This window comes from Pleurodeles waltl, chromosome 7 (assembly GCF_031143425.1).
Source record: "Pleurodeles waltl isolate 20211129_DDA chromosome 7, aPleWal1.hap1.20221129, whole genome shotgun sequence".
In the NCBI taxonomy this organism is placed as follows: domain Eukaryota; kingdom Metazoa; phylum Chordata; class Amphibia; order Caudata; family Salamandridae; genus Pleurodeles; species Pleurodeles waltl.
This window is the reverse complement of record NC_090446.1, coordinates 353,748,803-353,771,920: the sequence shown is the minus strand read 5'-3', so window position 1 is coordinate 353,771,920 and position 23,118 is coordinate 353,748,803. Positions and strand designations below refer to the sequence as shown.

Sequence of the window (23,118 nt, the reverse complement as noted above, 5' to 3'; positions counted from 1 at the left end):
TCCATTAGACAGAAAAGCTGTATAATGTGTAATCTCATGATCCTCTGCTGCAGTGTTTGTCCCATTTCCAACTAACTACTATGTCTCTCTCTACTCACCTAATCTAGACTCACTCCCAAACAGTGAACCTCTATTCTCGTGATGAGCCCAATCTCTACTCATTTTTCCATTACTTTGGTCTTCAGGTCTCTCTGGGGTCTCACCTCACCATGCTCTGAAAAAGGGCAATTTGCAATATGTTTGCATAAGCAAACAACTTACCAGCCTCCTTCTTGCTTCTCAACATTTTGGATGATGGCATTCTTGGTAAATGTCAGCTCATCTTCCCTCTGGGCCTTGTAATCAAACAGGGCTTTCACAGAACACTGTAGAAGAAATGTTGTGTGTTAAACCACAAGCTCAGTAACATGGAGATCTGATACATCACAGCCACTCCGTGAATCACTGACAGAGATTGGTATGGGCATAAAGAAGCATCCTGTACTTTATACATTAACATAACATGGCTCCTACCTTAAAGGTCGGCATGGGGTTCGCCTCCACGTAGAAACCAGGATTCCTTCCTTCATAGAGAGCTCCATAGTCCGGCTCCTACAGAACCAAAAAAGGAAATTAAACGTTATGAGAGCATAAAAAGCAACTCCACAGCCTGGTCTTATCTATATACTACTGTAATGCAGAAGGCTGAAACAAAGCAGCAAGTGCAGACAGCACTAAAACATAAAAGAAACAGCATAATGTGTTAATGCACCCGTTATACTGCTCATAAATATCAAGGAGCTACACTGTATCTTATATGTGGAAAAACTAACATATTGAAAGAAATCCTGTGAGCAGCACCTCTACGACTTTCAATATGAAGAAACAACATCTGCCAACAACCACTACCTAAAAAGGGCCTTCGCTTTCATTAGCGCAGCAGGTACAATGCCAGGAAGGCCCCAGAAATTAAGGAAAATATGGCAATTATTTTTTATTACCCAGTAAGTGATGGAGGGGCCCAATACTTTTGCTGGTATTTGCGAACTGGATATGCTTGCTAAGCCACTGTGCCCAAGAATGTCTGGAAGCCATGTTGTAGAAAACAATGGTGGTAATCTGAACCCTCAAATAAGTGACCCAAGAAATTCTCTCCAGGACACTGGCTAGAAGTTGAACGAATAGTGTTAGAACTTCTCCTCCAATAATACATAGGGGAAATTGCAATCCTTATTATGAGCAATGCTGAAGACTACCAGGGTGTTGTGAAGCATGCAAAACTTTGTTCTTTGCTTCACCGCACATATTCCAGACAAGTATTGGGAAGCTGAACAATACATCTAAAGTAACATGAGATCTCCACTGGCTCCAAACACAAATCAGAATTATCATATAACTCTTCTGTACCTTAAACACTAGAAGTGTGTTTATATTAGCAAGCAAAATGTCAGTTAACATTGACCCACAATGTATTTCTGGACGTGGATGTAGAATCAAAATGTCAAGTGTAGGTCAAAAGTTCAGCACTGGTGATAAAAGTAGGTTTCTCATTTCTTCTTCAAATTTGTATTGCTAAGCCCTTTCTGCTTTCCCTATGACACAAAGTCTTCGACATTGTGCAACAATGAGGTAAAATCATTACAAAAGGCCTGTGCACTCCTTACTTTTTCTGTTCTTTCAGAGCCATGATGCTAATTAATCTTCTGTCTTTGTCTGTGATCCTCATTCTTTTTCCTCCTGTAATAATTTTTCCCCACTTCCCCAAAGCCTTGTGCCTCAGCAAGGTTCTGCTGTTTACAGTCTCGGTCAATCACAACATTGGCACAGATTGTTCTCCAGTGGAGCAAAGACTACGTTTATGGTCTAGGCAACATTGTGTACACCATTTGAACATCCAAAAAGTTGCATAATATGTGTACTTTAAACAAATTTGCTTAAGTGAAAGGAGCCTTTCAAAGAATGTTTTATGGGACAGAGGTGATTCTCATGTTAGAGTGTTTGTGTCTGGAAAAAGTATTTCTGCAAATAGGCGTTTCATCCACTTATTTAAAAAAAAGTTTACATTGTAGATGTTGCAATATTGGAGAAACACATGCAGAAAGTGACAGCAGGCAAAGTTATGCAATTTCATTCAATCCTAGCAAAAACCTTGGCTTGCTCACCTCTCTATGAGTCCTGATATTATTCTTAATTTCTACTTTCTTCTGTAACTTTTTAACTCCAATACCACTCTTCAAAAACCTATACTGCAATATTTTGACCTACATGAGCTTTGTCAAATTCTCCAATTTATCAACTTGGGCTAGCAACGCTCTTTCCTTGTGAATACATGGTTATTAGATTATTGCCACTAGACTGCCCTACATTTTGGCATTCTGCTTCAAGTTGGCCAAATCGTTGGTCAATGCTAAGAACTTACCGCTGTACCAATCTTCTCCAGGGTCTCCTCATTGATGGGATAACGCAGCTTCATTTTTCGGTACAGTGGGTGTTTCTCATAGTAGCTGATAAGGTCCACCAAGCTGTCAAATTCAGAGTTCCCCAAGACCACAGACTGGCTCTCCTGCAGCACTCGGCAGTGTTTGATCTTCCCTTCCGCTCTGAAGAGTTAACAGGAAAAATTAGTAACTTGGATGATATGTGTCTAATGTCCACAGAAACAGCTTGCCAACTGTGAACAATTTAGATGGCTAGGCTAATTAAGACTCAGCCTCAATCTTCATCAGCATGATTCTGCTTTCCATTAATAAAGTCCAGTCGACTTAATTTAATTAATCAGTACTTCTTATGTTAATAATACAAACGCACAGACTGGATACCTTAACTCATTAATAAATGTTTTTCCAAGATCAATTATTTTCTAAAACCCATTCACTTTACATTATCACTTAAATCCAACCACCAAAAAAAAAATACAAATCTTAAAAATAAATAACATGCATAATGTTATAACGTTCCCTTTTTTTCACCAGAAAATTAAGCAATCACATGTAGCTAATCATAACCAGCATGTTCCATTATATGTACTGAGCTATCATATTCCTATCAGGTTTTTAGGTATGTTGCTTACCAATAAAATGTGTTTATTTTATCCGCATATAAACGGCAATTAGATTATTAAGGACCTTGTACATCTCACCTCCTGTTAGGTGGCAAGTTTATTATGTTATCACTTTCAGTCAAGACATTTTACCGTCACTCACAACAAACCTATTTCAATGCTTGCCATAGCTATACGGCAATAGATAAGATAGTTTTACACACCACCAAATTTATATCAACATTTTATTAAAATGATTTATAGTTTATTTTTCAGTTATTAATATGTTTATATTAATCTACACATTTATCAATAGTTAATATACATGATTAGCTCTTTAAAAACCTAAAGTTGTTTTAACGTGCTCAAAAGAATACATTTAATGTATTATCATTTTTGTCCATGTTTGTTTAATAAACTCATTTGTGAATTTATGTTGATATTGATTCCAAACTTTGAATTCATTCTATATTAAAGTTGCCACTGAATTTGACATGCCATCTCTGTAGAAAAGATCTAGAGTTATGTGCCTTTTTACAGAATACATTTGTGTGGTTTATGAATACTTTTGGTCAGGTATCTGGTTTATCAGGAAGTATTTTGATAGGCTTGTGGATGGCTAAGTTTCCTTCTATTATTCTGAAGTGATTGCATCTAGCTGAATTCTAACCATCATTATTTCTAGGTCTCCCAAGGGAGTTTCAAACCAAGATCATTTTCCTACATGTGGCTTAAATGCATCATACAGGATAATACATAATCATTATTTTATAATAATATACATTATCATGGTTCATAATTATTACATTGGGTATTACTGACATCTTGTGATTTCTAAGTGGCTGCCTGAAGTACATGCATAATAGGATCATATTATTAGAATTAGATTTTATCATGCTCGCTAACAATATTTATATTACTTTTCATTTGACTATTTGATTGTTTATTTTGGAGTTACCTTACGGATAGTTCAGAGGGCTGCAGATGAGTGAGGATGATATTGTGAAGGGGTATTCAACTAGCACTGACAGGGTCTCATTAGATAGTTACCAATTGCTGCCCCATTGTAAGTAGTTTAGAGAAAAGCAGTTCGGTTTTCAGGCAATTTCTAAAACAAAAATAATTTTGCTCTGCTCTAAATGATGTAAAAATGTATTCTACAAAATTGAGCCTTGGACTCTCACCTATCTTCCTTCATCTTCAGGGGGGGGTCCAAGGTTTGTTAGGTAATGAGATTTATCATTGTCAAGCCCAGGTTCCACTTGGGGATAAAGCAGTTTCAGTTCTCTGTAGATATCCTGATTCTTTTCCCCAGTAGGCTTGTAGCCAATACAGGGGATTTTAAACTTCACCTTCATACCTACTGAGAGTCAATGTAGTGCGCTGAAGGCTGGTTTGATGTGTTTGCATGCTCTCAAGTTCAGACGTAGACAGATTTTGGTGGGGTTTGCAATCTGTCAATGAGATTCTTATGGAACTTGGTATAGACAATGTTACAGTCATCACGATGTGCAATGAGTAGGGCTCTCACTTGCTCTACCTGGAGTAAGGTTTTGACAAACATTAGGATTTTTTTATATTTTTTTTAGAGGTGGTAGTCATAGATCCATGACTTTGGCAACTGCACTGACTTACGAAAAAGAGGACATCTCCGACTTGGATATTGCTCCAAGCTTCAAAGAATACAACTGAATTGTTCCATTCCAAAAATTAACTTCCCAAATACCAGCTGACCCAGATATTTTACAAAGATGTCCCAAACTATAGTGTATTTCTGGCCTGTAGTTTTTTGGCCATTTTATAAGATCCTGTGACACTTCTTAGAGTCATATTTGAATGGCATGAAAGACGCTGTGTTAAAATCTTACGCTATATTACAGATACATACATAATTTCATTAACTATATCACATTGTAAAAATGTGATTAGTTTAGGTATAATACAAGTTTCGGTTGAAGTATTTGCATTTCCCTGTGATTTATTGTTAATATCTGTAATCAGGAATGGATAGTGGCAAACAAATGAACTTTGCTGCTAATGAATAACATTGAATACTGACAACTCAATAAACTAAGATAAATAAGCCACCATCTAAATAACAGAAAAAAGATGTGTGGGATGTTTTCTTAAACTTGTTTGGTCTACACCAGATTGGGAACCACTACTAGACCTCAGAATGCCAGACTTGCAGAGAGCATCCAACTGTCTCACATCACAAACCGCTTATTTTACAAGACATACGTTTTTGTACAAAACATTTAAAGACTTGTATTTAATTTTAGTAGACACTACTGTGCAAAAGTACACCCTGTAAGCTCCAGCATGGCAAAACTGTCCATGGGTCTTTTCGATGGCCGAGCCATTCATGCAGAACATGTATATAGTAAGGAGCATAAAAAGAACATATATACTCATATTCACACCGTTAGCTATAAACTCTATGTAGGGCGTTAAGAGTCTATATACCTAAATTTACCATGCTATGTGATTTCCATGATGGAATTATAACATGTAGTCCACTGTGTGTTTTGTATAACAGTAGAGTGAATAACAAAGATACCCAAATGCAACATTCACTCATTTGATTACAATTGTCTTTTTGCACAGGAAAGCAAACCCACAACCTCTTTCCTTTTCAGGTCACTGCAGTCTACAGACCAGCCACACAGATCTTTTGCTCTGAGGAAGCATATCAAACACATTGCTTTTTCCACATTTTTCCTCTGTATCTTTTTTATGATTGCCCCCTTTCAAGCAATATTGGTTTATGGTTGGTTGCAACACTGCAGCTCTCGAGTACTAACTTGTGGTAATTTACTAATCTGAAGGTATGCTTTCTCATACTTTTTTGTATAAAATGCAAGATACCTATTTGAGCAAAGCACAGAGTAAAACTCTCATGTTATCTAAAATATCAGGCAATCTATTACAGTTGGCAATACTGACTCTTTAGCTATGGTGCAATGCTCCACCCAGAAAAAAATGGTTTTTAATCCTTAAAAACTCTACCATGATATTAGAAAACTGTACAAAACTCTCCTAAATTTTCATTTATCCATGTTGACTCGATCCTAAAGAGTTTTGATGAGATCTATCAATCGATCCGTATACACAAAGAAACCTGTTGCATCGGCAGCAACAAGTATGTAAATGTAATAGGTCTTATTTTTGCAAAGCATTAGCCAAACTTTCTGTTAGTGAAGTGTTCCCGATGCTGAATAACTGCTCAAAAAGAAACAAACATTACTAAAGCTAGCTAACGCACATTAAAGCCATGGAAATAAATGAAAGGGGGTCTATATGGACGTCTTCCTTATCTTTTTTACACAGTTCTGTTTTTGTTAAATAAAAACTGGTAAATAGATCTGCTGGAATGAAGGTCTAAAAACCATAATAAAGAGAGTTGATTTAAACACGCTGAAAGTTCTCTATTCCAAAAGCAAAAATGACGTTTTAAATAAAATGTAGATCACAAAACAAAGACAACATTCAACATTCAAAAGAATATATGCAACAAAAAGGACATGATGCTTTCAACAAGGATTGAAGACATGCGCATGCTGCTCTTAAAAATAGTATATTTATGTGAACGATCCGACCTCCGGTCCAAAGAAATCCTCCAAATAGAAGAAGACTGATTTGTTGCTGCATTAATCTGTAGTTACAGTTTCCAATTTGTATTTACAAGGAAACATAGTTCTGTGTTGCAATAAAAAAAAAAACAGAGTCCTGTAAACTAAAGTGTGAGCTAACGTTTTGAAAATAGCATAGCACCAGGTTGGGGCAAGTAATCTAACATTTAATTAGCTGCTGTAAAAAGTAAGCACTTTATATACCAGGCTGCAATGCTGTACATAATTGAAAACAGTTGGAGGTAATGTTATGTGGTTTAGAAAACATGCTGTACACTTTAAAGCAAAGTTAATAGTGCATGTTACTCTTGTTTTGGTATAGTTTGAGCATTAGGCAGCTTTGTGACTCATCTGTAGTAGAGCACGCTGAATTCATCAGAATATTTGTACTGGATGTTCTTAGTCATGAAATGTACAATGGGCGGCAACATTCTTATGCAAACAGTGTGAACAATATCAATGCAAATGCTATATGTCTATCGAAGTAAAATCTACATTCCTTTGAAATGAAACATTTATCACCAAGGTGTTTAACTTTTTTTTTGCAACTTTTACAGCGGTTAAGAACAGGCTCCAAATGGCGATGTCTTGCTGCTCCGGGCGTCACAATGGAGCAATCAAGGAAACAAATATTTGTGTTGTTGGTAGAGGGCTAGACAGTTTTGATATACTGCCACCTTCAAGGTAAAGCTTTTGTTTAAAGCATATCAATGTTTTGTCTCCTTCCTTTCCTTCTTGTTTTGAGAACATTTGTTTTTAAGAGTAAGCAAATGATACTTGTAAGAAATGTATGAAGTGGACTTCAGGAGAAGAAACTCCACACCAGGAATGCCAGATTCAGTAAGGATACTATATATTCCAAATGCCGCAGAAGTCACAATCAAGTCAGTTTAAGTAACGACTGGCGTGAGAACACCCGCACCCTTCCTATATTCCCGCCCTCATATTCCATCCCACGCCCCACAACTCAAATATCCACAATCCTTTCCAACGCATTTGCCTCATTCAACCTGCACACAAGAGAGGCAATAACAATTGTTGCGCTCGCCATTCCCATTGTAAACAAGCCCTGTGGTAGTTAAACACACAGTGTCTTTGGCAAATGCTAAATGAAAACACGTGCGGCGATCAAGTGACATCACAACAACGCACACTTGTGGAAGACATCAATATCCAACAGTATTGAAGCACACAAGTTTGTGTACAGCTGTCAGCCGAAGCCCATTTTTATCAAAAACGGCTTCAAGGTTCGGCACAGGTCGTCATGGAGAATTAGGTATGAAAAACAACCCTTAATTCCGTAAGTAGTATGAGGGTAGATTAGCAGTTTACCAAAATTTGGGCAGATGCCAGGATACAGGTTGAGGCTTACCTTGGCCACATTTTGTTTACTTTTGACCTCATACCCTACTGCACTGTTGGTTGGCCACTACCTACGGTGTCATTTACTCATGTAACTACGCATTTTAAAGATATTTTAATTGTCGAGAAATAATGATTGTTTCCTAGTTCTTTAATCACTGAATAGCCAACCTTTTTTCCAATCTACACTGGTACTACTTACTCACCCCGGTCTACAGTCAGGTTCTGCACTTAAAGCCAGCCACAGAAGGCGGTGGAAAATTGATTTGGGTGGGATTCGGTCTAGTGCATGGTGTGGCAAAGGCACAGCCCTGTACACAAATTCTCATCCCCTCACTATCAGCCTGTCACTCTGGGTCATTTTCACACAGGAGCTTAGCCAGGGCCTCACATTTTTGTCACACACTGTGCTTAATCGTTTCTGTGTGTTTCCAACTGCAGGCGACAGAGGGTTACCTCTACATGTGCACTGGACAGATGGGACTGGCCTTTGGCTAAGTCCTGCGCTCAACCCCCGCTGTGCATGACCTAAGACTTTGCACAGTGGTTTATGTCCACACGAGAACTCATTCACACACTTCATATCACAAACATATGCCATGCCAGGATAAATAAATGTGGGCACAATAAAATGTTATTTGGAGCAAATGTGGTAATAAGTGCAGATTCAGGCATTTATTACTAGAGTGCAGATTCAGGCATTTATTACTAGAGTGCAAAGGTGAAATCCCATGTTACGTACCCAGTACAGGGGAGGTGCCTCTGAATCATCACACTCTTGAGGTTCACTGCTTCTCACAATGGGCCTATGCAATGAGATTATGACCTAGTCCTGCTTAAGTACCTCTATTTTGTGTGGATGGAAAACTGAAAGACAGCGTAGACCCCTAAGTCAGGAACTTGATTTGGCACTTATGCTGTGTTGACAGAGCATAGCGGTCTCAGTGGCAGCAGGATCCATCCTTCTAGTTTAACCTCGATCCTTGACCAGTTCATACAATCTTCCCTGATGGAACCCTGATCAACTCTCATGAGGGTGAGGGCAGCCATTTTGAGTAAAAGACGCCATGAGCTTGACCTCACAAATTTCTAAGACTCCATGGTTTCAACAACTCCCGTGAATCTACTTTACGAAAAAAATGTCAAAGAAAATGATTGTCCATTAAGCTGATGGCACTTTAAAGCTTGCAGCCTATTTAAACCCGAGACAAAAAAACACAGTAATAGAAATGACTAATGCTCAGTCTACTGACATTTAACCTTAGCGTGCCGCTTGCTGATCTGTTTATTAATGTCCAATGTCCACAGAATAATGAAAATGTTTTAAAATTAGTAAAAATGTCTGTTCTTCTAGGACACCCTAACAACTGCTGATAGCAAATAGCCCTCCCCTCTCTCATAAATCCTACACCAATTAACTATCCCAGCATTTTTTTAAATCAAATGAAAATAACCATATTTCACATAATTAATTGCAACCTTAAAGAATGATCTTTGTAGGCTGCCAGTAGTCAGTCAACTAAATTCATTAACATTGAACAACAATAAATGAATATGCTCCGTAGTTAAGAAAAAACTGCTTCTTGAATTAATGACCTTCACTTATAGCATGCTCCCTGTTGTATTATTTCACCTCTATTTGAAGAGCTCCACAAATGAAAATCTCCTTATTGCCAGGAAATAAACTGGAAAACCTCCACGTGAACACCATTTGTTCATAGTGTGCAAAACTGATTAATAAATCCTCTCTTCTCTAGTGTAGCTCATGCACATTACCATGTTTCCCATGATCACACTGTAGGAAGCTGGCTATCTATGTCGTGCACCAATGTATGGAGCACTGTGCAGATAGTCTGGGCGACCCTTATTGGTTTACAGGGTCACAAACGACAAACCAAAAATGTCTCTAGTGTGGTACTGTGGGCGAGCCTTTAGGCTTATCAGAGGTTAGTGCTAAGCATTTGTTGCACTCACAGAGGCAATAAATGTGACACGCACTCAAGAACAAACTCAAGACCAATTGTTAGAAGGAAAGTGTTACTTCCCCAGTAAGCATCTGTTTGCGGCGTGTATAGCTGTAGATTCACATTCTCTGCATACTTCCACCGTCTAATGTTGGGTCCGGAAGGTTGCAAGTTTTTTTTGTTTGGAAAACTCTTTCAAGTTGGGAGGTATACTGACTCCTCCTTTTGTTGGTAAGGCGCACAGGCATCGACTCATTGATCAGAGTGTTTTCCCGAAGGCATTTTACGAATGGAGTGTTGTATAAAATAAAGTAAATGAAATGACCATGCATGTTAATGGGTAGAAGAGACTACCACAGCCACAGGTGTCTGGGGAGGTGGGTGGGCGCATGGTAATCTACAGCGCTACATGCCACAAACAGATGCTTTCTGGGTAACATTTTCTGTTTGATGACATGTGTGGCTGTAGATACACATGCTCTGCATACTCTGTAAAGCAGTACCTCCCAAAAAGTGGTGGCTAACCTGTGGGTGTTGTAGTATTTTGAAAGAGAGTACGTAGGATTGCCTGACCTACATTAGCTTGTTGGGCTGCAAAACATCCACACAGTACTGTTTAGGGAAAGTGTTGTGTAGCCCACGGTTGCTGGTTTACCTATGTCAGCTATCGGAATGTTATCTAAAAAGGCCATTGATGCAAGTTTTTCACGAGTTGAGTGTGATCTAGGTGGAAAAGACTCTTGGCTTTTGTATAACAAGTATGGATACATTTGATGTTCCATCTTACTATAGTAGATTTAGTAACAGGATTGCCTTTATGTGGTGGAGAAAAAGCAATAAAAAGTTATTTTGATTTCCGAAAGATTTTGGTCTTATCAATATACAACATAAGCGCTCTTTTAACATCTAATGTATGTAGGGCTCTTTCAGCAACCGAGTCAGATTGAGGAAAGAAGACTGACCGGTCAATTGTTTGATTAATGGGAAAATGAGATACCACTTTTAGTAAACATTTTGGATTGGCACGAAGAACCACTTTTTCCTTGTGCATTTGGAAAAAAGGTTCTTGTAAGGTTAATACCTGGAGCTCACTGACACGAATAAGGGAGGTTATTGGAACTAAAAAAGCCAATTTCAACAACAGAACCTGTAAAGGACACGAGTAAAGTGGCTCAAATGGTGGGCATAGGAGTATAGTGAGGACCATTTTACGGTTCCAAGAAGGCAATGGGATAGTCTTGGTGGGATTACTCTTTTCAGCCCCTCCATAAAAGCTTTATTGACAGGAATTTTAAAAACGAGTAGAATGTTGTCTGTTCTGAAGGTAAGCAGCTATGGTTTCTAAGTGTCACTTTATGGAAGTGTATGCTAAGATTGCCTTCTGGAAATGAAGATGGTAAATGATGATATTTTGCACTGGAGCTGGAAGGGGTCCCAATTCTGAGCAATGCAATAGTGCACAAAACATTTTCATTTTACTGTATAACATGCTCTAGTAGTTGGTCTACATGCTTACAACTGTAAAGAATGTACCCTACTACCCCCAGTTTTTGCATATAATACATCGCTGTCATGATGCCTGTGCATTAGAGAACTACTTTGTTGGTAGACAAATTACAAAGGCTTTGAGTGCTAAGTGAACAGCTAGCAGCTCTAAATAACTGATGTGTAGGGTTCAACGTGTGTGATCCCAAAGACCCTGGACTGTAAGGTCCTGGAGATGATGATGCCACCCTGTCTAAGAGGCATACGTTGTCAGAATGATCTGGGGAACAGGGTCCAAGAATGCCCACCCCTTCAAAAGGTTGGTTGTGTTCCACCACTGCAGAGAGTGAAAGGTGCAGCTGTTGACCAACACTAGATCATCTAAGCGACTGTGTGCCTGAGATCATTGGCGTGGTAGACATTCCTGCAATGGGCGCATATGAAGATGAGCATGTGGTACGATTACAATGCAAGAAGCCATCATTCGCAGGAGTTTCATGACTAATTTTACTGTTGCTGGTTGGTTGGGATGAAAATGAGAAAGCCGTGTTTGAAAATGTTATATCCTTGCTGCATTTGGGTACGCTATTCCCAACTGTGTGTTGAGAATGGCCACTAGACAGGCCTGTGTCTGAAGTGGGTTTAGATGTGACTTCTGAAAATGTATGGTGAAACCTAATTGATGAAGTAAGTCTATTGTGATTTGAGTATGTTGCAAGAATTGATTGAGACTGCTGGCTTTGATGAGCCAGTCTCCTAGCTATGGGTAGACATACATTTTCTGCCTGCACAAGTGAGCTGCTACAACTGTGAGGTATTTTGTAAACACCCTTGAGACTCTGGTGACCCCGAATGGAAGCACTTTGAATTGGTAGTGTTGTCCTTCTATCACAAATCTGAGGGATTTGCAATGTGCAGGGGCATGGGAATGTGAAAGTAAGTGTCTTTTAGATCTAGGGCTGATAAAAAGTTGCCTTGTTGCAGCATGGGATCACACCCTGAAGTGTGACCAAGTGAAAGTGTTTTGATATGATTTAATGGCCTGAGATCCTAAATAGGTCTTAAGGAGATGTCATGTTTGGTTTTGAGACAGTGTAGTGAATATACCCCAGTTCCTTGATGTTGTAAGGGAACTGGTTATATTGCTCCTTTGGCCAATAAGGCCTGCACGTTCTGTTTGAGGAGAGTGAGATGGTCTAGTGAAAGTTTGTGACTGCAACGGAGAAGGTTTGGAGGTGTAGAATTGAGGTCCACACAATAACCATGTTGGATAATATCCAACACATATTGATTTGTCCTGATTTTTTGTTAATTTAGAAATAAATGAAGGTGTCCTCCTACAGGTGTTTGGTAACCGAAGGGAAGGTGTAGGGAGTCACTGCTTAGTGGCAGTAGAAGTTTGAGTAGAGGGTGTTTTCCCCCCTAACTCTGAAGTTATTCCCTCTATAGGAACCCCGGTTTGAGAGGTTGACTTGTACTTTATGATAGTGAGGTTTCGGATGTGGAAGGCTTAGAGGCCGATTTATATTGAGGTCTATAAAAAATACCATTTAAGGCAGGGAGTGTGAGTGCCCCCATGGATTTCACCACTTCATTGTCCTTCATGTTCTCTAACACCTGATCTACTTGTGAGCCAAACAGGTGTTCTTTATCAAAAGCTACACTTAATATGTACTACTGTACTTTCTGCTTAAAGCCCAAAATGCATAGCCACACATGTCAGCATAAAAGAACACTAGTGTTTACTCCTCTTGCTGCTGTGTTGGCTGAGTCTAAAGCACAGCAGATGGAACTGTTGGAAATTAATTGCCCCTCACTAACAATTTCCTGGCCTCTTTTCCTGTGCTCCTCTGGGAGGTACGGATAAGTCCCTCCATTTTGTCCCAGTGGGCACGGTCATATCTGGCAAGTGAATCTTGACTATTGGCGATACGCCAGTGATTGGCTGCTTGAGCAGCAACACGTTTATCAGATGAGCTTGCTTTCCTTATCAGGAGGTGGAACATCATTAGTGGCATGTGAGTTAGCTCTATTTTTGGAATTATCTATGACTAAAGAGTCAGCAGGAATTACCTTTAATAAAAACTGTGCCAGATGGGGAGGCCTTATATTTTTTCTCCACCCGTGGAGTTATAATGCATCGCCTGGCGGGGTCATAAAAGATATTGTCAATGTGTCTTAACATAGCTTTTAGTATGGAAAGGTGCTGTGTGGATTTATGTGAGGTGGTGAGTGTCTCAAAAAGGAAGTCATCTTCAGTGGGCTATTTGTGAAGAGGCACCTGATGGTATCCCAATGAGTTCTTGGAAAGAAATTGTATGGTCTGGCCATGAAGGTCTAGCTGGATGGATCTCTGTGTCATTGTCTATTTATGTGTCTGCAGCATATTGAGACCAAGGGTCTGTGTCTAAATGCAAAGGGAGATTGTAATTTCTTGTGCCCTCGGTCTCGTGAAAAGACTGCTGCAAGCACTGTGGGCAGATGCCAAGGGGGCCACTTTGAGATGGTGGAGGAGAAGATGGTGGTGGTGGAGTGATTGGTGTTGGAGATGTAGGTAGAGGTGGGTGGATCTCGACCAAGTCTTTCTCCATTCTTGTTTGAATGGAGGCATGGGTGGATCATTTGCATCTTCAAAAGTAAGTTGTTGTTTTGAAGGAGCAGTAATTACAGCTTTAACCAGCACTCTCCCTGTACGTGGCTGTATAAGCAATTGTTACTGCTTGGCATGGAGCATTCTATGAAGTATGGGGTGGGGGGGATGTTCTGGACTTTAAGGCTGCAGGAAATGTCAGTTTCTTCGGCACCAAGGCGCTCTTAACTTTCGGTGCCGGAGTGGTCGATGCCGAGACAGGGAGTATTTTTGGTGCTGAAACAGTTGGTGCTGAGTGAGACATGGAAGCAGGTGGCGTTCGACTCAGTACTGAGGTGGAAGGTTTATGCTTAGATTTCGGTGCTGAGCTCAATAGCGGGGCATCTGATTGAGTGTTTCGATCCCTGCAATGGACCGAGAGCAGTGGCAGTTCGATAGCTTTCACTTCCGTGCTCGTGGGCTTTTTGGTCAGAACATGGGGAATTTTACTCATGGTTGGCTGATCTGGAGAAATTTCCCACATCTTAAGATTTACGCCACCTTTGGAGTTCGAATCTTCAATAGAAAAAACCTCCCCTTCATCAGCTGATGCCTCGTGGAGTTCCTGCTCCTGTTCAGTGTCAGACATGTCATGCAACGCTCAGGGACATGCAGGTGCAGAGGTGTCCTGAGGCCTTGGGTCTTTTTCACCACAGGCGATCACAGTAGAGGGGGCTTGAACAAAGAGGCTGTAGGCAGTGTTGGGGAGTCCACAGCTGAGGAGCTCAAGGTGGGCTTGTGTTTTGGCAGGCCTAAGGACCATGCTGGCACTGTTGTCCCACTGCGACTCGAGCTAGGTGGCACAAGGGCAATGGTGCTTTCCGGTGTCAGGGTTTTGGTGGTCCAGAGTCCTCAAGGTTCTTTCTGGGTGCTTGCTGAGGGCACAGAAGTAGCTCTGCTGCTCTGCAGGAGATCCTGGTGCTTTCTAAAGTGCAGTCAGTCCACCCAGACTTCTGGAGGCAGAGCAGCTGCAGGACAAGTTGTCTTTGTCCCAGCTGTCGAGAGCTGCAGGCAGGGTCAGGCCAGGTCAGTAGTTACTCCTCTGTTATTGCATTTTACGGCTCTTCAGTGTCCTCCTTGGGTCCAGAGAATATTTCCTCAGGTGTCGGAAAGACAACTAAATACTAATTTTAGGGGTGCGTAGGGCAGTAGTCAATAGGCTACTTACCCTTAGGGTGCCTACACCTCCTTTATGACAAATTCCTGAAGGAAGTGTGCATATTCCAGAAGGCCTAGTTCCAAACAAAAGCAGGATGATGGAACCCTTCCTGGAGGGTCGACCTCAGATAGCCCACCTAAGGGGTGTGGTTAGCCTGGTACAAGCTTACTGACTAACTAACTATCCCGCCTGTCCTGGTGCCAACTGGGCCTCAGGGCAGGGGGTGGATACTCTCAGGGGCTGGGGTTTAGCATGCAAAAGGTGACAGGGCCCTGGAAACCCATGGCCTTGTTTTGCAGATCTGCTAGTCATCCTGCTGGAGTGAGTGACAACTCCCCGACACGGAGCAGATTTTGTTTATTACCTCAGAGAGCATGGGCTCTCATCTACGAGGGGGCCAGAAACCTGTCTGTAATGCAGGCTGGTCGAGACCAGTCAGCCAACACACTGAGAGACTACAGCAGTTCGGGGGCACCTCTAAGGTACCCTCTGGGTGCAAGTCATATTATATCCAGGGCTGACATGAGCCTGGATTTATTAAGATGAGGTGTTTGATACAAAACTAATCAAAACAAAGAGTACACTGTTCCAAAAGGATAAATCCAGATAGGATGCCGGTTGTCGGTAAAATGATAGGAGTGCCCTCATGCGTCAATGAAGACGCTAGGCATCATCATTGGGCTAACTCCTCGTCAGACCAGCACTGCAATATCTGACGGGTCACCACACAGATGGTGGTGGCTCTATACCGAAAAATGGTCATGCAGATCCATAGGTATCTGCAGTACGTGCTGACACAAGAGAAGGAGAGTGCAATGTGGAATTAAAATTTGCTCTGCACATCCAAAGACTAAATTTAATAACTCAAGGTGGCTGACAGGCCAAGATTAAAATCAGTAAAGGAGTGTTCGGAGGAAATAATGACCACCGTCACTCCTACATACAGGGAAGGAAGAGAAATACTCTAACCTTACACTAAGGGGCCTGACTTTTCAGGCACGCGTCTCCGGGTAGGTGTAACGGCTGGATGACAGGAAGATATGAATGCATTCTCCGTTTGTCTGAGGGCTACGCGTCCCTAAGATGCCTGATTTCCACCTGGGATGGGCGACCTATTGGGTGTCTGACCTTGACGACTAACCGACGTACAGTAAGTGACTTTTCAGCACACACTGCACCCTCTTTTGGAGGAGAAGTGACGAATCTTGGTCCTGATGAAGCGCATGAGCGCGAAATATGTCGACCCCTTAGTGTAAGGTTAGAGTATTTCTCTTCCTTCCCTGTATGTGGGAGTGACGGTGGTCATTATTTCCTCCGAACACTCCTATACTGATTTTAATCTTGGCCTGTCAGCCACCTTGAGTTATTAAATTTAGTCTTTGGATGTGCAGAGCCAATTTTAATTCCACATTGCACTCTCCTTCTCTTTTGTCAGCACGTACTGCAGATACCTATGGATCTGCACAACCATTTTTCAGTATAGAGCCACCACCATCTGTGTGGTGACCCGTCAGATATTGCAGTGCCGGTCTGACGAGGAGTTAGCCCAATGATGGTGCCTAGCGTCTTCATTGACGCATGAGGGCACTCCTATCATTTTACAGGCAACCGGCGTCCTATCTGGATTTATCCTTTTGGAACAGTGTACTCTTTGTTTGGATTAGTCTACGCTCAGGGAGAATGTACACTGGACCAGCAATCTCCCAGTCCCTCTTTGTGTTTGATACAAAACACCATAGGGTTCAATGAAGCCATTATGTGACTGGATCACTTGTGTTGACGAGTGTCCAGTATGTACCTTAAGAAGGCTTCCCTGCTCACATGCAAAGCTCAGCAAAGGGGCTGGGCATTACAGTGGCATATCTGCTCATACAGATATGACCACACATCAAATGGAAAATGTTACTTGCCCAGTAGACATCTGTTCGTGGCATGTAGGGCTGTAGATCCACATGCTTTGCATAAGTCCGTCATCCAGTGCTGGGCTCGGAGTGTTACAAGTTGTTTTTCTTCGAAGACGTTTTTTCATTCATGGGATCGAGTGACTCCTCCTCTCGGTAATACTGCGCATGGGCATCGAGTACTTTGCTAGACTGTTTTCACAGTAGGAGGGTGAAGTAAAGAGTATATAAGTCTACATGTGTGTATATAGTAAAAAAATGAGATGTCCATGCAATGTATGGAAAATGTCACTTACCCAGTGTACATCTGTTCGTGGCATGAGTCGCTGCAGATTCACATGCTGTGCACAGTCCGCCGTCTGGTGTTGGGCTCGGAGTGTTACAAGTTGTTTTTCTTCGAAGAAGTCTTTTCGAGTCACGAGACCGAGGGACTCCTCCCACTTCGATTCCATTGCGCATGGGCGTCGACTCCATCTTAGATTGTTTTCCCCGCAGAGGGTGAGGTAGGAGTTGTGTATGTTAGTAATAGTGCCCATGCAATGGAATGAATACGTATGTACATAATAAAGGTTAAAGTAATATATTTACAAAGGTACAAATGTTCAAGATCTACTTCTAAACGGCTACTGGCTCCCGGGGAGGCGGGTGGGCGCATGTGAATCTGCAGCGACTCATGCCACGAACAGATGTACACTGGGTAAGTGACATTTTCCGTTCGATGGCATGTGTAGCTGCAGATACACATGCTGTGCATAGACTAGTAAGCAGTTATCTCCCCAAAAGCGGTGGTTCAGCCTGTAGGAGTTGAAGTAGTTTGAAATAATGTTCTTAGTACAGCTTGACCTACTGTGGCTTGTTGTGCAGTTAACACATCTACACAGTAGTGCTTGGTAAATGTATGAGGCATAGACCATGTTGCTGCCTTACATATTTCGTTCATTGGAATATTTCCTAGAAAGGCCATGGTAGCCCCTTTCTTTCTGGTTGAGTGTGCCTTTGGTGTAATAGGCAGCTCTCTCTTTGCTTTAAGATAGCAGGTTTGAATACACTTAACTATCCACCTAGCAATACCTTGTTTTGAAATTGGATTTCCTGTATGAGGTTTTTGAAAGGCAATAAATAGTTGTTTTGTTTTTCTAATTAGTTCGTTCTGTCAATGTAGTACATTAGTGCTCTTTTGATGTCTAATGTATGTAGTGCTCTTTCAGCTACAGAATCTGGTTGTGGGAAGAACACTGGTAATTCTACTGTTTGATTTAAGTGGAACGGTGAGATAACCTTTGGTAAAAAAATTAGGATTTGTTCTTAGAACTACTTTATTTTTATGTATCTGAATAAATGGTTCTTGTATGGTAAATGCTTGAATCTCGCTCACTCTTCTTAGAGATGTGATGGCAATCAAAAATGCAACTTTCCACGTTAAGTATTGCATCTCACAAGAATGCATGGGCTCGAAAGGTGGACCCATGAGTCTTGTTAAGACAATGTTGAGGTTTCATGAAGGAACAGGTGGTGTTCTTGGTGGTATGATTCTCTTTAAGCCTTCCATAAACGCTTTAATGACTGGTATTCTAAATAGTGAAGTTGAATGAGTAATTTGTAGGTAAGCTGATATTGCGGTGAGATGTATTTTTATGGAAGAGAAAGCTAGATTTGATTTTTGCAAATGTAGTAAATATCCTACTATATCTTTTGGAGATGCGTGTAATGGCTGAATTTGATTATTCTGGCATTAATACACAAATCTTTTCCACTTGTTTGCGTAGCAGTGTCTAGTGGTAGGTTTCCTATCTTGTTTTATGACCTCCATACATTCTTGTGTGAGGTGCAAGTGTCCGAATTCTAGGATTTCAGGAGCCAAATTGCTAGATTCAAAGATGCTGAATTTGGATGTCTGATCTGTTGTTTGTGTTGTGTTAACAGATCTGGTTTGTTGGGTAGTTTGACATGAGGTACTACTGACAGGTCTAGTAGTGTTGTGTACCAAGGTTGCCTTGCCCATGTTGGTGCTATTAGTATGAGTTTGAGTTTGTTTTGACTCAACCTGTTTACTACATATGGAAGGAGAGGGAGAGGGGGAAAAGCGTATGCAAAGATCCCTGACCAGTTCATCCATAGAGCATTGCCTTGGGATTGATCTTGTGGGTACCTGGATGCGAAGTTTTGGCATTTTGAGTTTTCCTTTGTTGCAAATAGATCTATTTGAGGTGTTCCCCAAATTTGAAAGTAATTTTTAGTATTTGGGGGTGAATTTCCCATTCGTGGGTTTGTTGGTGATCTCGAGAGAGATTGTCTGCCAACTGGTTCTGAATCCCTGGAATAAATTGTGCTATTAGGAGAATGTGGTTGTGAATCGCCCAATGCCATATTTTCTGTGTTAGGAGGCACAACTGTGTCGAGTGTGTCCCTCCTTGTTTGTTTAGATAATACATTGTTGTCATGTTGTCTGTTTTGACAAGAATGTATTTTTGGGTTATTATGGGTTGAAATGCTTTCAGCGCTAGAAATACTGCTAACATTTCCAAGTGATTTATGTGAAACTGTCTCTGATGTATGTCCCATTGTCCTTGGATGCTGTGTTGATTGAGGTGTGCTCCCCACCCTGTCATGGAAGCATCTGTTGTTATGACGTATTGTGGCACTGGGTCTTGGAAAGGCCGCCCTCGGTTTAAATTTGTACTGTTCCACCATAGAAGCGAGATGTATGTTTGGCGGTCTATCAACACCCGATCTAGAAGTTGACCCTGTGCTTGTGACCATTGTGATGCTAGGCACTGTTGTAAGGGCCGCATGTGCAATCTTGCGTTTGGGACAATGGCTATGCATGAAGACATCATGCCTAGTAGTTTCATTACCACTCTGACTTGTATCTTTTGTGTTGGATACATGGCCTGTATTACTTTGTGAAATGTTTGAACCCGTTGTGGACTTGGAGTGGCAATCCCTTTTGCTGTGTTGATTGTCGCTCCTAAGTATTGCTGCATTTGACACGGCAAAAGGTGTGACTTTGCGTAGTTGATGGAGAAACCTAGCCTGTGAAGGGTTTGTATGACATATTTTGTGTGCTGTGAACACTGTTTTAGCGTGTTGGTTTTGATTAACCAGTCGTCTAAGTACGGGAACACATGTATTTGCTGCCTTCTGATATGTGCAGCTACTACTGCCAGGCATTTTGTAAAAACTCTTGGCGCAGTTGTTATTCCGAATGGCAACACTTTGAATTGGTAATGTATTCCTTGGAATACGAACCTTAGGTATTTCCTGTGTGAAGGATGTATTGGTATATGGAAATACGCATCTTTTAGATCTAATGTTGTCATGTAGTCTTGCTGTTTGAGCAGTGGGATTACGTCTTGTAACGTGACCATGTGAAAGTGGTCTGATTTTATGTAGGTATTTAGTGTTCTGAGGTCTAGTATTGGTCTCAGAGTTTTGTCCTTTTTGGGTATTAGAAAGTACAGTGAGTAAACCCCTGTGTTTTTTTGTTGAATTGGTACTAATTCTATTGCGTCCTTTTGTAGCAATGCTTGAACTTCTAGTCCTAGAAGATCTATATGTTGTTTTGACATACTGTGTGTTTTCGGTGGGACGTTTGGAGGGAATTGGCGAAATTCTATGCAATAACCATGCTGGATAATTGCTAAGACCCAAGTGTCTGTTGTTATTTCCTCCCAAAGTTTGTAAAATTGGCTTAGTCTTCCCCCCACAGGTGTTTTGTGATGGGGGTGTGTGACTTGTGAGTCACTGCTTATTTTGAGGGGTTTTGGGGCCTTGGAATTTTCCTCGATTTTTTGGGAATTGGCCCCCTCTAAATTGCCCCCGAAAACCTCCCCTCTGATATTGACCCTCGTAGGTAGGCCTTGTTTGTGAGGTTGTGGTTTCTGTGGGTTGACCTCGAAACCCTCCCCTAAAAGGTGTTTTCCGAAATGTGCCTCTGCTCTGCGGGGAGTAGAGTGCGCCCATGGCTTTGGCTGTATCGGTGTCCTTCTTGAGTTTTTCGATGGCAGTGTCTACCTCCGGCCCAAACAATTGCTGTTCATTAAATGGCATATTGAGCACAGCCTGCTGGATTTCCGGTTTGATCCCAGAAGTGCGCAGCCATGCGTGCCTTCGTATTGTGACTGCAGTGTTTATTGTCCTTGCAGCTGTATCTGCTGCATCCATGGAAGACTGTATCTGATTATTTGAGATACTTTGTCCCTCTTCCACCACCTGTTGCGCTCTTTTTTGGAACTCCTTGGGTAAGTGTTCGATTAAATGTTGCATTTCATCCCAATGAGCCCTGTTGTATCTTGCCAAAAGTGCTTGTGAATACGCCACTGATTTGCTGCTTGTGCTGCAACCCTTTTTCCCGCAGCATCAAATTTGCGGCTCTCCTTGTCTGGAGGTGGTGCGTCGCCTGAGGTATGAGAGTTGGCTCTCTTACGAGCTGCCCCCACAACTACTGAGTCTGGTGTTAGTTGTGTTGTAATATATATTGGATCTGTGGGTGGTGGCTTATATTTTTTCTCCACCCTTGGAGTTATGGCTCTGCCTTTAACTGGATCCTGAAATATTTGTTTTGAATGTCTTAGCATTCCTGGGAGCATGGGAAGGCTTTGATACTGGCTATGGGTGGAGGATATGGTGTTAAAGAGAAAGTCATCCTCAATTGGTTCCGAATGTAAGGAGACATTGTGAAACTCGGCTGCCCTTGCGAGCACCTGTGTATAGGATGTACTGTCCTCAGGTGGTGACGGTTTTGTAGGATAAGATTCTGGGCTATTGTCAGACACTGGAGCATCGTAGAGGTCCCATGCATCGGGATCATCCTGACTCATTGTGGTATGAGCTGGTGAGTGCATTAGTGGTGGAGTTGTCGCTGGTGATTCATGTGTTGATGGTGGTGGAGAAGGTGGTGGGGTTGTTTTCTTTGCCACCTTTGCCTGTGGTTGCTTTTCCCCTTGTTGAAAGGCAAGTTTCCTTTTAATCTTGATTGGGGGAAGAGTGGTTATCTTCCCTGTGTCTTCATGAATATGAAGCCTTCTCTGCATGTAGTCAGGCTCTACAGCTTGAAGCTCCTCTCCAAATCTATGTAATTGGGTGGTTAACCCTTGTTCCTCTGTATAGGAACTAGTTTTCGGCTCCGAGGCTGGATGTTTCGGGACCGAAACCTTTTCGGAAGTCTTTTTCGGCTCCGAAGAAATTTTCTTTGGTTTCGGCGCGGTGTCTCGGTGCCGAATCTCTTCGGTGCCGCTGTCTCTGTGCCGAAGTTTCTCGGAGCCGCTGTCTCGGCTCCGAGGTTGCTGTGTGGCGGTATCACGACCAGAGTCGGATGACTTCGACACCAGCATGCCCTTTTTTGGTGCCTTGGGTCTGTCACCAAGTTTTTGGGTTAAGCCATGGCCTGTTGGCGGTGGCGTCCCCTGGGCTTTTGTGGACTTTTCGTGAGTCCTTATTTTCGACGTCTTACTCACGGTTGTTGTTTCTTCGGCGTCGAGTTCTTCTGAATCCGACTCGTGGATGGAGAAAGCTTCTTCTTCCTCCTCGAACCGTTGTTGACCTGTCGGCGTGGATGCCATTTGTAATCTCCTGGCTCTTCGGTCTCTCAGCGTCTTCCTCGACCGAAGCGCTCGACAGGCTTCACACGTATCCTCCTTGTGCTCGGGGGACAAGCACAAGTTACAGACCAGATGCTGATCCGTATACGGATATTTGTTATGGCATTTTGGACAGAAGCGGAACGGGGTCCGTTCCATCAGTCTTGAAGTCGCACGCGGTCGGCCGACAGGCCCCGACGGGGGATCGAAATTACCCCGAAGGGCCACCGGAGCTCTTCAAAATTCGGTGTCGATTTGTTCTAACTAACCCGATACCGAACGCAACAATACCGACGTTTTTTTCCGAGATTCTAACTAACTTTCCGACCCGAAACACGGAGCGAAAAGGAACACGTCCGAACCCGATGGCGGAAAAAAAACAATCTAA

At 41.9% G+C, this 23,118-nt stretch overlaps 1 protein-coding gene across 2 annotated transcripts in view; it reads right to left on the bottom strand.

Annotated features, from left to right (window-relative positions):
- PLCG1 (phospholipase C gamma 1) overlaps positions 1 to 23,118 on the bottom strand; it is a 775,517-nt gene that overhangs the window by 282,079 nt on the left and 470,320 nt on the right. For both annotated transcript variants that reach the window (XM_069243788.1, XM_069243789.1), the window contains exons 19-21: positions 2,399 to 2,579; positions 514 to 591; positions 262 to 365 (exon numbers count right to left, since the gene is read on the bottom strand). In XM_069243788.1, the coding sequence (XP_069099889.1) occupies positions 262 to 365; positions 514 to 591; positions 2,399 to 2,579 (363 nt within the window). The remainder of the gene's footprint in view (positions 1 to 261; positions 366 to 513; positions 592 to 2,398; positions 2,580 to 23,118) is intronic.